This window comes from Python bivittatus, unplaced genomic scaffold, assembly GCF_059951505.1.
Source record: "Python bivittatus isolate LINGU-HERP-01145 unplaced genomic scaffold, Pbiv_v1 ctg000330_np1212, whole genome shotgun sequence".
In the NCBI taxonomy this organism is placed as follows: Eukaryota; Metazoa; Chordata; class Lepidosauria; order Squamata; family Pythonidae; genus Python; species Python bivittatus.
In genome coordinates, this window is record NW_028277058.1 from 59827831 (window position 1) to 59845465 (window position 17635).

Genomic DNA, 17635 nt, shown 5'->3' on the forward strand with positions numbered 1-17635 from the left:
GAGGGAGAAGAGAAACCCACTGAGGAGCTGGGCACAGATGTGGGCAAGGTTGGCCTTGCCAGAAAGTAGGGGAAGGGGGATGGCAAGACATTTCCTGCATCTTTTTCTTCTGCCAATTCTCACTCGGTTGGATGAAAGAGAACCAGCTTTGGAAAATTCCAAAGCTTTTGAAGGAGGACAGAATTTAGCATGCCCAGTTCTTATAACTCTTAGTGAAGAGCAATCAAGCCGTGACCAGCTTTGGAATTTTCTTTTGAAAGAGGAGTGTCAGGTTCAGCCTAAAGAACTCCACGAGACAGTACAGATATAGTTCTATTGCATTTATTAGCTTCCACCTACAAGACAGAATCTCGCCAGACTGAATCTAAACTTCCCAAGCCAGCAAGCAAACACTGCAAATTCCTTAGGGTGGTGCCAGTCTCATTCTCTTCACCTTCCCACGCTCATTCTGGGAGCTAAGGAAATGCTTATCTCCCTGAGCGTGGCCTTCACCATGCCATTCCATCACAAGGAGAGAATTTAGCATGCCCGGTTTTTAGTGAAGAGCAACAGCAGTTCTGTGGAAACATCTCCCTAATGTTCTACAGCTGACAGCTTCCCATGCTTTCATTCAATCCCAAGGGAAGACACTCCTCCACCGGGGCTTTACGAATTGAGACGGGCAATCAGCAAGGGAGGATGAGGATGCAGAGAGATGAAAAAGTCCAGGAGTTTCCAGGATGTCTTCCTCTGAACAGAAGCATGGGAAGCTAGATGAGCTGCAGAGGGCTGAAGGGAGGAGTCTATGAGACACCATTACTGGGCTCAGACAGACCTTGTCTACCTCACAAACCAAGAGTGGCTTCCACTCTCAGGGCCTTCAGGAAGTTTGCAAAAATTCCATTTTTCCAGAAGACCTCTGGAACTTAACTGATGGAGTTTCTGAAGCCAGACGTGTAATTCTCAATTATAATAATGTAATTTTCGCTTCATTGCATTTCTGTGTATTGATCATTTGCATTGGCTTTTCGCTGTTGCTGCTCTGTACCAGCTAGCCTTTTAAGATAGGAGCCATATATATGTGAGATAGATACAGGTAATCCATGCTGAACAATAGTAATTGGGACCGGCAACTCTGTTGCTAAACGACACGGTTGTAAAGTTTTGCTTGTCGGAAGCTGGCAGTGAAGGTCGCAAATGGTGATCATGTGACCGTGGGATGCTGAGGCCATCGTAATCGCAAGCTGGTTGCCAAGTGCCCAAATTGCAATCATGTGATTGTGGGGATGCTGTGACAGCCACAACTATGAGGAACGGTCATAAGTCCCCTCAGTTAGCACCATTCTAAGTTTGAACGGTCACTGAACGAGTGGATGTTAAGCAAGGACTACCGGTAGGTAGGTAGGTAGGTAGGTAGACAGACAGACAGACAGACAGACAGACAGACAGACAGACAGACAGACAGACAGACAGACACGCCTACATAAACTCCTGCCATGGAGCTTTTTCAGACAGGAAAACGTGAGCAACTTCACAGTAAAGGCATGATGCTTCACATAATGCAGCCCCAGCCTCAGTGATTCCCTCTATCAGCCCTAACAATAAAATTCAGCTCCCTCACACCATCAGAAGAAATTGGAACGAGGCAGAGAAACATCAGCCTCTTTTGCGGGGACGGAAAGACATCAGAAATTGCAGATTTGGGCCCAGATGAAAGGAGAAGATAGGAATTCTGCAGCCCCATGATGCAGCTCGGAAGCCGAAATGAGGTTGAAAGGCATAAAAATGCACTCTGCCTCAGCGTAGGTTCACATTTTAAACGTTATTGACTAGTAAAGTAAAAGGAGTGGAAAGAAATGTGCTGTGTTTACTCCCTGTCTAAATCCTAGGATTAATCTGGAGGCCCAGAAACCAGCTGGACAGTTCAAAGCCTTGACAGGTTCTCTGTATCATTTAATGTCATATATACAAATCACAAATACTGAGAGGCAGTTCATGGACACCGAAGGCTTCCGAGGGTGCAGGGAGGGTTGTAGACACAATTGTGCCTCGGTCCCCTATAAGCAAATCCTTAATGCCCTGCCTTTGATCTTCTGAGCTGCTTGGAAGCAATTGGCAATGGTAATGCCATCTTCATCCAACTCATTTTCTTTCCGTTCCTCCTCCCTCTCTCTGGACCCCTCACAAAGGTCACTCTTTTGTCCTCCCCATGGTGCAAGTTAATCCTGCTTTCCTCTTTCCCACATTCACTTCATCTAGGTCCACCCGACCATTAACCTGATTTCTGGATCAGAAGCTCAACAAAACAGGTTCACCCAACATGCAAACCCAGCAAACCAAACCAAACCAGACCCCCCACAAAAGAAATGAAGCCCTCCCACCCAGGGGAAAAGAAGCGTGTTTTGCATGTTGTACGAATCCACACAGCATCTTGGACAGACCTGACTGCCCGAGTTGTGGGAATGGAGCCAGAATTAACTTGGGAAATTAAGCCAAGCTCAGAGAGCACCAAGGACTCCACAGTTCAACCCTGAGCTACAGATATTCTCTTCTACAGGTAGTCTTCGCTTAATGACCACAATAGGGACCAGAAAATTGGTTGTTAAGTGAATCAGACCTGATTTTATGACCTTTTTTGCAGCAGTTGTTAAGTGAATCACCATGATCATTAAGAGAATCACCACAGTTGTTAAGTGAATCCAGCAGTTCCCCATTGACTTTGCTTGTTGGAAGCCCCCTGGGAAGGTCACAAATGGCGATCATGTGACCCCGGGACTCTGCAACTGTTGTAAGTGTGAGCTGGTTGCCAAGGGCCTGAATTTTGATCACATGACCACAGGGACACTGCAACAGTCATAAGTCACTTTTTTAGCACCTTCATGACTTCGAATGGTCACTAAACGAATGGCTGTACTGGAATTAAACTTAGAAAGTGGGAAATACTACTTGGGAGTGGTGGGGAGGAGAAAGGAGTTGTTTTTCAGGCATTTAGATGCAGAAGACAGTTGTTTTGGCCAGGAGTCATGTATTAGCCCCAGTAAATACATTAATTAAAAAGCAGAGCAAAAATTAGCAAGGAAAATGTCCTGTGATCAATGACAAAAGGAAGCAGGAAGAGTTTGGCTAGGTTTAGGGAACAAAGCGGCCTGGTTACCACTTCCAAGGACAAGTTGAAACAGTCCGTTACCTTTATTCTGGGCTGGGTTGTCAATGTTGAAATTCCCATTCCACACCACCGTCAGATCCACCGGCAGGCTGTTAATCTCCATCCCGTCATATGAATACTAAACAGTGAAGGGAGCAAAACATACATCACACACCTGTTGCTCCTGGATGTAACCGTATGCAAACTGAGGGAAAAAAAACAGCTGCCACTGGGGCGCCCATTTTGATTTTGATTTTGATTTTTTTTCAACTCCAAAAGCCGTGGGAAAGACAGGATGTTAACGGGCATCCCTGCGACTGAGAATTTCGTTTCTCGGGGTTTCTGCAGGATTTCCTGGGCGGTTTCGCAGCCGAGCTCTGCATTTTGCCCACCCCATTTAAACCAGGCAGCTTTTCGAAAACAACCCATGGGCTTTCGAGATGAAGATTTAAAAGTAGCAAGCCGAAGGGGGTAAACGCTCTTTTACACAATCGATTAAACACAAACTTATTTGGAACTGTTGGCAAGTGTTTCCAGGGATTCTGTGATGCTCAAGATAGATCTGTATTCGTCATGCATCAAATCTCTCCGGAAAAAGGCATGAAATAAGCTTTTCTAAAAGCACTTTAGATGTGGACTGCCAAAATCACACCTCCGTATATCTCCTCCATGATTTGGGGGTTGGAAATGAAAGACACAGGAGGAATGAAGATGGCAGAGAAAATCTGGGGTCTTATCTGAAGATAAGAGGACAGTTTTCTGAGTTCCCCACTGTCCCTTCTCCCCCCACCCCACCCCCCGCAAGCATACAGGGGACCAGTGTAGGCTGTGAAAATTGTGGACAGCAGAGTTTGCTGATCACACAATGCTCCCAAGAAAGGTCATGGAGGTAAACCATCAAATGGTACAAACAAACAAACATATGGTAGGGAGTTGTGATTTGGGGGGCTTTTGCTACATCATCAACTCTAGAGAACTCTAGAATTCTCTATACTTTATGGCCGCGTTCACACGTTTCACCCGGTTATTGAATGAACCCACTTTAACCCTAAGTGAACCAACGGATCGGGTTCAGGCAACCTGCTGAGATGTCCAACCACAAGCAAAAGACCAAGGTAAAAATCTAATCAAATTACGGCCCTTTGTGCAAATGCCGTCATTAGATTTTTAACTGCCAAGATTAAGGGCGTTGTGCAAAGACAGCTATGGAAAACTAGTAGAGTTTTCTGCCCCTCCCAAATTATTTTGGCGGTGATAGAAAGCAGCAAGATAACTGGCAATGCACCAGAGTTGAGCTTGCTCACCACGGAGAATCTTACTAGCTTCAGATATTGGCTCGGCCGTTGTCCATAGCTTTTGTCAGCTTCCACAAGGATTAGAAACTTGATTTTGAATTATGAATTCTCAAGGAGCTAAATACAATGTCTAAAATGTTCCTAAGGGTAGGCAGTCTCTGTTCTGCTTAGTTTCTCTTTTCCAGTGTTTTGCAAATTTGGAAGGGAAAAAAAACGTTGCAATTTGGGATTTATTTGGTAAAAAAAACCATTTTTGTACTGTACTGGGTATGTTTCATAACATTTGGGGAAAATGATCATTTACAGGGCTTGGACAAAGCTTTGAAGCAAGTTTCCTGTTGTTCATAAATGTGGGTTGGGAAACCAAATTGAATCCTGTCTCCCCCAGTCAAATCACCACAGTCTTTCATGTGCAAGATTCAGGAAGCAAAATTTCCATTACAGACAGGGAGGGAGGGAGGGAGGGAGGGAGGGAGGGAGGGAAGGAAGGAAGGAAGGAAGGAAGGAAGGAAGGAAGGAAGGAAGGAGAAAGAGAAGGGAGGGAGGGAGGGAGGGAGGGAGGGAGGGAGGGAAGGAAGGAAGGAAGGAAGGAAGGAGGAAGAGAAGGGAGGGAGGGAGGGAAGGAAGGGGAAGGGGAAGGGGAAGGGGAAGGGGAAGAGTACTGGTATGTGGGAAAGACCTTGGGAGACTGGGCGAAGAGATGCTCCCAAGGGAACAGTCAGACAAGAGACAGCATACCCGGTAACTGGATAATGGGTGGGGCAAGAGGCTCAGAAGAGACCCTCCCTAGTTTCTTGGGCTGTAAAGGAGACAAGGGGGGATTGTACTTTCAGACTTGCAAGATTCTGTTAATGTAACCTTACAATAAAGTAAAATTAGCTCATCTGGTTGTGTTTCCTGTCTGGTCTGCCTGGTAACACTGATGAGAGGGAGGGAGGGAGGGAGGGAAGAAGGAGGGAGGGGAAAGGGAAGGAAGGGAGGAAGGAGAGAAAGAGAGAGAGAGAAAAGAGGTAGGGAGAAGGGGAAGGGGAAGGGGAGGAAAGAGCCATCACAGTTCTGTTTTCCATGCTCACCTGCACATGCCTGCGTGCGCGCGCGCGCGCGCGCGCACACACACACACACACACACACACACACACACAGAGTTGATTCTTGGAACCCATACTGTAGTCCCTTGAGGCTGCCTTTCCATGACAAAACCTTGGGATTTCATTTCCTGCCCACACTCGGTTTGAATTTTGTTCCTTGGTGCAGAATGGCTTGGAGAAACCCAAGCTCCACATGCCTTAGGCGGAGGGAGGCCTTTGTCTCAGTCAGCTGATGCTCAATTCCAGTTAGAGTACCCTGTGATTTCTGCCTATGACATTGGAGTGAACATCGAGTTACACGGCAATTTATCTCTGAGCAAAGTAAACACAATTAGCTGCTAACCAGCGGGCTTCTACAATCAACATCTCAGTCTCTGTTTTTTTTTTTTTTACCAACATGGTTACCATGCGGGTGAAGTATTCTTCTCAGATAAGAGGACCCAGGATGGTGCAGCATCCTGCAGAAATAGCAGTTGTGATGAGATTTTGTGTACAAGAAGAAAACGCTGCAGTCGAAATCTTGCCCCATGTTGGAGGCTACCTGGGGGCCCTTCCTCCATGATCAAGTTCAGGAGATCAGTCCAGTGGAGAGCAATAAACACGAACTTATTTGGAGGCCTGTCTGGTCTTTTTAATCAATGCTACAGAAGTACACAAACAGCGGCCTTCTCCCCTAACGTGCTTTTCTATAGTTGAGCATCGCTCCCTTGGGTGTCTCTGTCTCAGATTTCCAAGTGCCCTAGCCATCCTTTTCACACCGAAGCCACAACTTCAGGCCTGCCTCTCTAAAGCTTTAGTAGCCACGGAAGTTTCATTGTCTGATTCTCACTTCCGATTGTCATAATTTGATTTGCTTTATGCTACCCCTTTTGACTGTGCCACGTACATGGTTTTTTTACGATTCCCCACGCATTTTTTAAAAAAAGAATTCTGCCTGTTTAATAGGCAAAAGCCACATTGCATATATTCTTCAATGCACAAATGCGAGTTCAATGCCATCCCGATGCCCGTGGTGCTTTAAAGGGGAGGCTTTGTTTCCACGGCCGCCTCTACTCCACGGGGGCTCCACTTTAAATCCCAACGTTTTGAAGGAGCGGGGAGAGATAGGCCCATTGTCTGGTCAAGGGGGGAAAAAAATCAAAATCAATTTCTGCAAACAAGAGCTATCCTTTCACACAATCCATTTTTCCTGTCTCTTTAATCCTGGGCTTGAAGAAAGAGCTTTAAAGATAGCAACTGGGGCGACAGAGGTGGCAGTGGGGCATAAAACCTTGCAAGCTTGAGTGATGAGTAATTAACCCAAGGCAGAAATATGATGTGAGGAGGACAGGAAAGGGACGGGTCTTTCACTGAACTCATATATCTCCTGACTTCATTTAACATTAGTTCCTCTTGACTGCATCGCTACTCCTGCATAAGGCGGAGCAGCGCTTAAGGCTATGAATCCTTCATGGCCTCGATGGGGGTTTTATTGCCACCAATGCTCTTAATTAAAAGAGTAACATCTGTCTAGAAGGCAACAAGCAGAGGCTACAAGGCTTGACACTCGGCCACCTGCGGGGGGGCAGGAACACCAGCATGGAAGTGTGCATGAAGGAGCAGCTGGAACATCTGGGATGTCCATGGAGATTCCCAGGAGCTGGAGAGGGGTAGAGGTTCCCCAAAGATCCCAGAGCAGATTCTTCCACTGTGCTGGTAAAGAGCGTCTCTCTCTGAAATGGCCAGATTCCTCCTTAGTCCAAGCCACTGTACTCAATTCATTCCTACCCTGCCTAACCAGAACAGCAAAGTGATTGGAACTATATCTCAGGATTCAGCTATTACAATAGTTATCTACAGAGCACAAGTTTATCTAAGCATAAAAATCCAGGAGCCCCTCAAAGGAAAACCTTCTGCACTTTAGTTTATCAACAACAGCAACCCACAACAGTGTCTGGAGAGGAGGGAGGGGGAGGAAGGGTCAATATCATCAAGATAATGGACAGAGTATTGCAATGGGAGCCCTGCCCTCTTTGAATCTGTGTGTGTGTGTGTGATGTCACTGCATGTACAAAAGGGGCAGGGCTTACATCATGTCTTTCTGTCCACCATCTTCCTGATTTTAACCCTGCCTGTGGACGCTGCTGGAAACAGAACATTATCCTGTAAAAACCTTTCTAAATAGACACGATTCCTCAGATCTTGACCTTCATCTTAGCCAAAAGACTGAGAAAAACAAGTAACCCCTTACAAAAAAACACATATTTTATATGAATAAACAAACAGCAATCATGGATTCAGCCAGACAGGAGATGGAACAGAATTATGAAAGACAGGTGAAGAATGACAGAAATGGAATTCCAGCCTTGATTGTCCATATGAGAACCAGCATCAGCACGGGTTGTTGTGAGGAACATCATGGAGAAGATTAAAAATGTCACAATGGGGGCTGCAAAGCCACAGCCCATCATCGCACACATGTACAAAAGGTGGGACATTGACTGGTTGTGACTGCCATCTTGATTCGCCAGGCTGTTGCCGTCTCCACAAAATATCAACGGGGAGGCCATCAACTTCAGAAAGGTTGGCTTGTCTTCTCAGAAGTACGCCCTATTGATCTCAAAGGAGTTTAATTTTGAACAGAGCACGTTTCATCAATAGATGCTAAACTGTAATTTGTTTAAATCTTTCTTCATTGATTTAACCTCCACTGGCAGCGTTCACACAACTTGTTAAGCCATCAGTCTTGGATGATGAGCCAATATGGTTGGATTCACACAATCTACTGAGCTAAAACCAAGCAAACCATCTTATGGCTTAGCACAACACACGAACCCAGCTTGTATCTTGTTTTTTGTATCCCCACCCCCTGCTATCAATCACCTTGCAGGTTCTAAACTGATAGGTTTTCCTATAGACACCGTTCAAATGCACCACCAGGAACTTTTGTCTGCTCCTTTGAGTGGCAGAGCAATGGCCAGAACCCCTGAAATTGGTTGACGAAGACACTAAGTTTGATTTGATTTACATTTAATTGCAACCAACACTGAATTAAACTAATTAAATGTCATTCATACAATTACTCTCTCTGTGTTACATACCTTTCCTCTCCTTTTACATTCCAAATCCCATTATGGGGGCCTCTTTTAGAGGAAGACACTATGTGGCCCACCTTTATTTTAAAATCACTCTCCTGCTGGGTTCTTAGCAAACAACCCCCAGACCCAGTTTTGCCCTTGGGCTCTGCAGTTTCTAAGAGAAAATACTGTCCCCTTGGTTTTCTGCATCTCTTTTTTAGAGTTCAGTGCCGGCTTCTGAGTTGATTCTCTTCCTTTCTCCCACTTGGAGTTTCCTTTGGATGTGCTGCTCCTGGGAGAAAGTGTTCACTGAGTAGTTTAGAAAGACTTCCCTCCTCGCCGCTTTAATTAGCTCACCATTTCAATTGCACTTTGAAGAGTAGAAGGTGGTGGGCAATATCTGTTATTATCCTGTTGGGTTAATCCTGATTGTAGCGATGGGTGGTTTGAGTACAGAATCCCAAAATCCCTTCTGCAGCGGGATCATTTGCCAGGGTTTACAACATCAGGAACACACAACTAATATTATCCCGGCAGGAAACGGTGCTCGTAAAAAGGAGCCACCCGTAGATGAAAGGGGATGTCTTTTGTCCAAGTCTTCTCCCTGCTCTTTGCTCTTTTGCTTCTTTGCCTTTGCAAAGAAAGGCCAATATTTTGTTAAAAAATTTATAAGGAAATGCATTATCTGGTTTTAGCTGGGGAAAAGATTCTGGGTGAAGGCCATTAACCATATCCATACTCAGACCAAGAAAAATGCAAGGAGGTCTCCATGTTTGCACCAGGGGTCAAACTTGAGGGTGTCTTTATCTGTTTATATCTTTCCAGGCATGGAAAGGGGCAGACAGGAAGGCTGCAGAAATGGCAAAATGCTATCTTTGTAGCCATGTCCATCTATCATTCCACTGTAGCAGCGAAAATCAATCGGACACACTCTGCTTTGTATGGCTTTTGCTGCAATAGACAACACACGCAAATCCACTCTTGGTAAAACGGAGAAATCCATGGTGGAAATCCATAAGCGAGTGTTCTGTTTTCATTCTGCTCTGAAGATGGGACCTGGCAAGACTCCCATCCTTTGTCTTCCATGTAAACCTCCTCATCCAAACCCTGATCTTACATCCCACCCACAATCCTGTCTAGGATGGATAATAAACTGTGGACATGTAAGTTTGCAGGGTGGGTGGTGGGGAATCCTAGCAGACAGATGAAGTCCGTGATCCCTTAATTCTCTCCCACCTTCAAGATATATGTTGGTGCAGTGCATAGTTTTAGGCATTCCCCAATGCTAAAAATGGGAAGCTATCTTCAGCCTTATTCCATGCGGTTTTCAAACTCTGCATAAATGAGCTAAACCCTAACCAGGCTTAGCATGTTGTGAGAATGCTAGATCTGCTAAGTCAAACATGCTGTATGAGCTTAGCCAGTAAGTCATCAAACAAGTATTCCCACAGCAAATGAGTGTTTAGCAATTGTGGAAACAGCTGAGTACTGAAGCTCCCTTTCCTACATCTTCAGGCGGGAGAAATAGGCATATCAAAATTCAGAACGAGGGTCTTCCTCATCTTCCCCTGCCTCCTTTCCTTCTCTCTCTCTCCAACCTTCATGTTCCAACATCAAGAAAAAAGCTGGCCTTGGAAGTTCAAACAGGGCTCTAAGTTCTGATCTCCATCTTTGAAGGAGGCTCTCTATCAAGAATTAGGATCTCCTAGGATTCCCGGGATCCTTTCCAAGAGATCACAGGATCGCAGCACCAGTCAGTTGTGATTAGAATGCTTTTGATAAGCATTTCCTATTTTTATAAGACCGATAAAGCAGCTCTGGCCCAGATGATGTTTCCTGAAGAGAGGTGAGGAAGCCTTTCGTGGTCTTTGTGGAATATTCCCAAAAGGATGTTTAGTTGACACGTTCATTACTAGCTTTTTAGAGTCAGATGAATACATCTTACTTCTCTACTTTTTAACGGAACATTTATTTTATTCACTGTTTTATCACTGCTCTTTGCTATTTTTACTGTAGTCATTATTCTTGCTTTGCAATTTAAAAAATCTCATTGCTTTAATGCAGATGTTAATATAATATTCTGAAGTAGAAAACAAAGGTCAGCATCTGGAGGGATCTTCCTTAGTCTAATACAGTGTTTCTCAACCTTGGCGACTTTAAGATGAGTGGACTTCAACTCCCAGAATTCCCCAGCCACTTTTTACTTTTTTCAGCACTGTCATAACTTTGAACAGTTGTTAAATGAATGGTCGTAAGTCGAGGGCTACCTATAGCACAATTTCCAGGAGAAATGAAAAGGGCTCACTCAACACCTCCCCAGACAGGCTGAATTTCTATTAGGGCCAGGAGATCTTTTTAAAGATTATGGAACCTGAGAAGGGATTCCGCTGCCATAGTGTAAAAACTTCTATCTAGTCTCAGTTTTGGTTAGAACAAGTTCTCAGTTGGAACTAGCCATGGTGCTATAACAATGGCCTGCTTTTCTGATTTCCTACGGCCCCTCAGAGATGGAAGAGAATTGTTTGATGAGGAGTAACCAACTGGGATATTGGCTAAGCTGTGTTCCACACACTGCTTAATTCAATACCTGAAGGAACCCACTTGATGGATTTGCACACACATACAAACTGCACGATAAAAGAACCAACACAATGGATCCCCACAACATGCTGAGCCATTAAAAAACATCTAATCAAGGATAATACTAAAAATGATTGCAGCTTCTAGGTTCATAACTGACTTGGTTAAGCAGGTAGAGCAAATGGAGTCCTTGGGTAAATCAAATGTGTAATGAACAGGAGAGCAATGAAAGGTTAAGGGAGCTACACCACATCAGACATTTTTCATATAGAAGGAGCATAATTAAGTCCACATGAAGATATTTTGCTGTCTTTGGACCTTTAAACCTACCCAAACCTGCTTCCAACATCTTGCCACTGATCTCAAGGAACTGCTTAATGGTACAATAGCCTGACAGATCACATTGGCTGTGCTTACACAATCTGCCGAACCAGGTTACTGAATTGACCCATTTTCTGGGTTTGCACAATGCATCAAACCATGAACTAACCAAAAAGGCTGGATTCTCAATGTCATGGAAATACAGCCCAAGTGCACACAAATAGATATAAAATAGAAATACACGGTGATCATAGTAGGTAGATTGTGACCACAGGACCTCTGTGTTTTTAGTTTGTCCAGATGCAGTGTTGATGGACAACTTTGAATCTCATGTCTGTCTTATCTTACTGTCTTATATCTTATAGGTTAGTATCTAAACTTTTCTCCAGGAGCAAAAAAGTAGCTTCCATAAGGTCTTCCAATCATTTTATCCCCTAACAACAAACCTGTGGGGTAGACGGCTGAGAGAGAGAGTGATGGCCCAAACTCCATGGCTGAAGGTAGACCTGAACTCATGTCTCCCCTGTTCTTGTGACAACCTCTTCTCCACTAGAACACATTGACTCCAAACTAAACTGTTGGATTGGACAGCTCATCATACAGAGGACCAACCACTGTAAGGTCTATACACCCATTTTTCCACCAATTCATTGTTGCCATTAATGTTCTCCAAGCTCCTGGATGCCTCTTTTCCAAGGGACCTTTGAGAGTCTTCCTTGATTATCTGAACATACTGAAGTCAACATGGGAAAAAGAATCCAAACCATCAGAACCAACAGAAGAAACTGTTGAGATATCTCAACAGCTGTGACATGTCTGTGCATACAAAGATCAGTACTGTGCAAGCCATGGTATTCCCTGTGACACTCTACGGAAGCAAAGGTTGGACTGTGAAGAAGCAGGATAGGAAGAATATTGATGCTTTTGAACTTTGATGTTGGAGAAGACTCCTGAGATACCATGGACAAGATCTGTTGGGAACTGATCATCCTGGAGAAGGTCTATCTATGTTGCTGTTAACAGCTGACAATGATTTGATGGCTCATAATCAGTAAATTTCAGTGAAATTCAGAGCTGCAGTGCTTACACAGACCGCTAACCAGTAATGGAATCTGGGAGAAAATCAGTGGAACAATGTTGGGGGGGGGAGCAACCCTCATTTTATCAGCTCATAAACCTGGCAAAAGACTTGTAATCAGAAATAAGGTGTTTAATGCCACAGAAAATGGATAGCTTAGATTTAATGTCTCCTGCATGAGACAATGCAGAGAAAGAGAGAGTGAAATCTGCAGTCAGTGATGCCCAATTTACTAATATCCCCATGAACAAGACAAAACCACATTGGCTGGAACTGGACAAGATGATGGGACATACATACAGAGATGGTCACCTCCTTGATTCTAGGGCTCCAATATCTATTTTTCATCTTATATTCCAGAGAGCTAGAGTTCTCATGATCCCAATGGAGCATGGTCAAAAGCCTTCCTCCTAAGGTAGCTGTTGACCATGCTACCTGTTGATCATGAGAAATGTAGTCCATCACATCCAGAAAGCATCATTGGGCAAAATGGTCCTAAGACTTGGCTATGTTGCATGACGTCATAGTTATCAGGATGCTCAGAGAGCTAACTATGATTTCAGCTGCAAGGACAGAAAAGCAGACAAGTGCCTAGTAGACTGAGAATGGGAATGTGATGGGTAGAAGTGGAAGGGACTGAAATGTGATGGATGAATGATGAGCTTGGAGGGAGAAGCCAAGAACAGCCTAGAAATTTTGTATAAGATGGCTAACCAATCTGAAACATAGGTGTCAAGAGTGTGCATCTTTCTTAAACGTGACAAGGGTGACCTGAAAGGGAACAGCTCAAGTTCTAAGCATTCATCTTCACAAGACTGAGCTGGTTGGCTGCTCCATGAAATTAGAATACAAGACGCCAACGTATATACAAGTTTGGCTACCATATAAAATCAGGTGTATCCTGCTGAAAGGGTAACCTGTCAAAAAGCCTAGCAACCATCATTGGAAACTTTAAACCAGTAAATACTTGGAGGATTCTTTTTAATTCTGACATGTAAAGCAGCATGCGTTATTGAGGATAAATACAATGATTAATAATGAATAGCAAGGAAGTTGAACATGGCTGAACACTAGGAGGAACTTCCTTACAGGAGGAATGTCTGACAGTGGAACAGCCTAACTCAAGAAATGGTGCCATATAATCAGAAGCTAGAAAGGCTTTGATCAGAGTGCTGTGGTTTCCATATTCCTGCCCTCAATAGGACAATAGATAATGATAAGGTCCCTTTGAACTCAAGGTTGCATTCACACAACTTGCTTAACCAGATTAGTTGGAAACCAAGAGCTCCATTCTTGAGCATGTTAAACTTTGTTAATGTGAACCTAGCTTCCTGGCTGTTAGCTAAGTTTACACTTCAGCATCTTGTGCAACCTTCGCAACAAGTTACTTTAGTAAGAGTGTTATATGAACACAGCCTAACATTATTTCTGATGGGGTAATGTGGTTGAGCGGGAATGGAGAATATGTTCTCCTTGCTGGTTTCTGATTCTTGCCCTCCTTTTATATGACTTCTTTGAGAATAACCAAAACAGATGAAGACCTTGTTCTCCAATCACATCAAGCCATGGTTAGATTCACCATGGTTCACTGAATAAATTGGAGTAAACCCTGATTTACAGCCAGTATGGTTGGGTCTGCCTAGCAGAACACTAAGCCAAAATTAAACAAGTGACAACATGTTCAGGAGAACCTTTGAAGGTAGACACCAGAGACATGTCCTCTTATTTTAGGAAAAAAGTTAACCACAGACATTGGAATCACAGCAAAATCTCATTTTAACAGACTTAACTGGAGGCAAGAGGTGTCTGCTGTGCACAAATGTACAGTAAGTCAAAGAGAATGTTATTGCAATGATATGCCATCTATGCGATGCCACCGTCATGCAAATGTTGCAAAAGTACATCTTTTGATCAATGTACCTCACTTGCATAACAACATTACGATACAAATGGCATAAATGAATGCAAGTGATATAATTTGTGACAGTGATGTTACAATGTCCTTATGCAAATGTCAAACACCACAGTGTAATAGCGTCTGTTTCATCTGAAGTCCACTGTGCTGAAGTCCAGGAAATCAAGGGGTTGGGTTTTTTTGTCTCCTTAACTTCTCAATCTTTGCAGACTGGCCTGCCCTGCTCTTGTAGAGTTCCACTCATCCCAAGCACTCAGCTTTATCTCCCTGAATAATGTGAATTGTTCAGAAATTAGAAAAGCAGATAAAGCTGATCACAACAGTGGAAGCATCTAGCCCAGGGTTCCTCAACCTTAGTGACTTTAAGATGTGTGGACTTCAACTCCTAGAATTCCCCAGCCAGCCATGCTGGCTGGGGAATTCTGGGAGTTGAAGTCCACACATCTTCAAGTGGTCAAGGTTGAGAAACATTGGCCTAGACACAACCTTCCTGCTTCAGTGCCACTGAAACAAGGTAGAGTAACTTCCCTTTCTTTCCCCCATGGGAGCTAAGGGTTCTCGTTCCCATCACCTTCTCCTACCAATTGCATCAGGGACTCTCAAGGCTAAAAGAATATCTGGATTCTAGATTCAGAAAGGTCATGTGCACAACTGATGGGCAAACACCATCCTTTAGGAATCCTTCTGGCCAGTTCTGATTGGCACACGTTGTTTGGGTATCGATGTCAAATCAACCCACCCATCATCGACACAGAGAAGCTGGGGAGGGTGCAGAGGAAAGAGAGGAGGATCCTTGAGGATCCTCAAGCCCAGTCCTAGGAGAAGGGATCAAAGGAGCTGAGAATATGTTGATCTCAAAGAGAAGATATGACAGTAGTTTGGCAAATACCGAAGAGGCTGTCAAGTGCAAAAGAAAACAGACTTTTTCTGTGTTAAAACAGAAGGCAGGTCAACAACCAACTGGCAAAACTTAAAACAAAAGAGATTCAGGCTGAAGATCAGGATAAATTTTCTGATGGTATTAAGCAGCGGAACAGCCTGCTTAGAAGAGCAATGAACCCTGTTACTGGAGGGCTTCACACGGGGCTGGAGGTCCATCTGCCAAGAATGGCTGAGTTTCAAATCTCATTGATTAAACACGTGTAGCCACAGGCCATTGAGAATTGTTTAGCAGAACCTTGAACTATGCAGGGAGTTGGTCTACATGACCTCTAAGACACCCTCCGATTCCCACCTGCTATGCTTCTACGGCCATGATTGCAAGGCAGCATCCATGTGCAAAGCAACACATTTCAGCAAACCAGACCACAGGACATGAGCACAGCTGGAGGGAGGCCACCTCTGCCTTGCCAGCATCTCAGAGGCCCAAAGGACTTTTACAGAGCACAGAAATTAACCTCACCCCCATTTTATGAATGAAGCATGGGTCAAGTTACAGGGCTAATCCTTTTCCTGGGCTTGTCGAATACAGGGGAACCTCACTTTAGCGGCCCTCGGTCCAACGGCAAAGGGTCATATCTCCGCCTTTGCAGAACGACGCCCTAGTGATGGAATCTGCAGCCTTTGCGGGGTGATGCAAATGATGATCCCATCCGTGTCAGATCACACTATTCGTGTGACAGGGGCATTATGCAAAGGAGCCCAGTGACGTCAACTGCATCCATTTCTGTCTTTGGCAACAGACGTAAGTCAATGCCAAGGAGGTCATTTGCAACATTGCTGTAAAGACACTGCAATGGAAATGACATCTGTTGCTGTGATGTGCTTTTTTAAAATAGAGATTTGATGAATAACAGACACCCCCTTTCTTCCAATTAGGCGGTGAAGGTGTTGGGCTAGGAGTAGAATGACCTGTGTTTTAGACCCCCTTCAGCCACAGAAGCTCAGCATTATTATTATTATGGTTGGTCACACAGTCAGCCAGATGTTTAGACTTGATTTGGCATTTTTATCCACCTATCGAGGCCCCCCCAAGGACCTGGGAGAGGCAGATGTTGTTGTCTGATGGTGTTAAAGGTATCATCGCAGGATATAAGCTGCTGCTGCTGCTGCTGCTGCTGCTGCTGCTGCTGCTGCTGCTGTTGTTATTATTATTATTATTATTATTATTATTATTATTCGATATAGAAGACCCACTCAAATGTATCCTGTGAATACAGCCAACACCAGCAAATTCTGGGGGTTTTCTGAACCTTTTGCTTTTCCTTGGTCTACGGAAGGAATAGGAATGAGAGAAGGGAGTTCGCTACCAAAATCGATTTCTCCGTCCAATTCAGGAACCTGAACTGGATGAGCATATGAAGATGGCATTTGCGGAAAACAACAAGAGCAGGATGTTTGTTACCGAACTGAAAAGGAAAAGGAAAACGGCAGATCAGCCTCCAGGAATTGATTTATCCTGATCCATTTGTCCTGAACAATGTGCCGTTCTCTCAAGATAGATAAAAGCTGCTTGCGCGCGCGTATCTCTCCCCATAATTCTTGGACATGATTTTACCGGGGGAAGCACTGAATGGCATATATAATGTACAACTGTAATCTTTTAAGAACAAGATATATCATTCCCGCCCTCCTGTTTAGAAGGCACCCTCCCCCCTGACAAAGAGCCCATTTCTGGAAGAGCAATAGCAACTGCAGTATTTCTAATCACAACAGCGGCAACCTGGGGAAACTTGCATTGTGATGTCACAATGCAAACTCAGCCCCTTCTGGGTCCTGACATCACGCGCAAGTCCAGTAGGGGCGGACCTTCCATTGTGACATCACAATGTACATTCATGGCTCTCCTCCCTCTGCCCCCCTCACATGGATGCCTATGGCTCCTCTGGGACAATGTGGAGGCTCTGTTTGCAAGCGCACCTGAATTTGGAAGGAGGCCCCCAAGATGCAGAAGCAACGTGGGGTGGGTGGGGAAGGCCCCCTTTTGAACCGAAGGCATGAATGCCTGCAGAAAGAAAGCACGGTTTAATCAGTTAATGAGGGTCATGGGGGCTATGCAAGGGGGCTTAATTTATAGAGATTTTCCTATAGAAAATTACCATAAAACTGCAACGAACAGAAAACAAGATCTGAAATATTGAGAGGCCTCTTCCAGCGATGAGGTCCTAAGCTAGAGTTTGTTTAACTGATCTCTAAATATGGCTCAGGCTTTGCAGGGCAAAAACTGCACCTCCAGTTC

General features: G+C 44.4%; 1 protein-coding gene across 1 annotated transcript in view; it reads right to left on the reverse strand.

Annotated features, from left to right (window-relative positions):
• Window positions 1-17635, reverse strand: part of PLXNA4 (plexin A4) — a 529822-nt gene that overhangs the window by 103495 nt on the left and 408692 nt on the right. The window contains exon 11 of the mRNA XM_088141425.1: window positions 3167-3263. Within this exon, the coding sequence (XP_087997551.1) occupies window positions 3167-3263 (97 nt within the window). The remainder of the gene's footprint in view (window positions 1-3166; window positions 3264-17635) is intronic.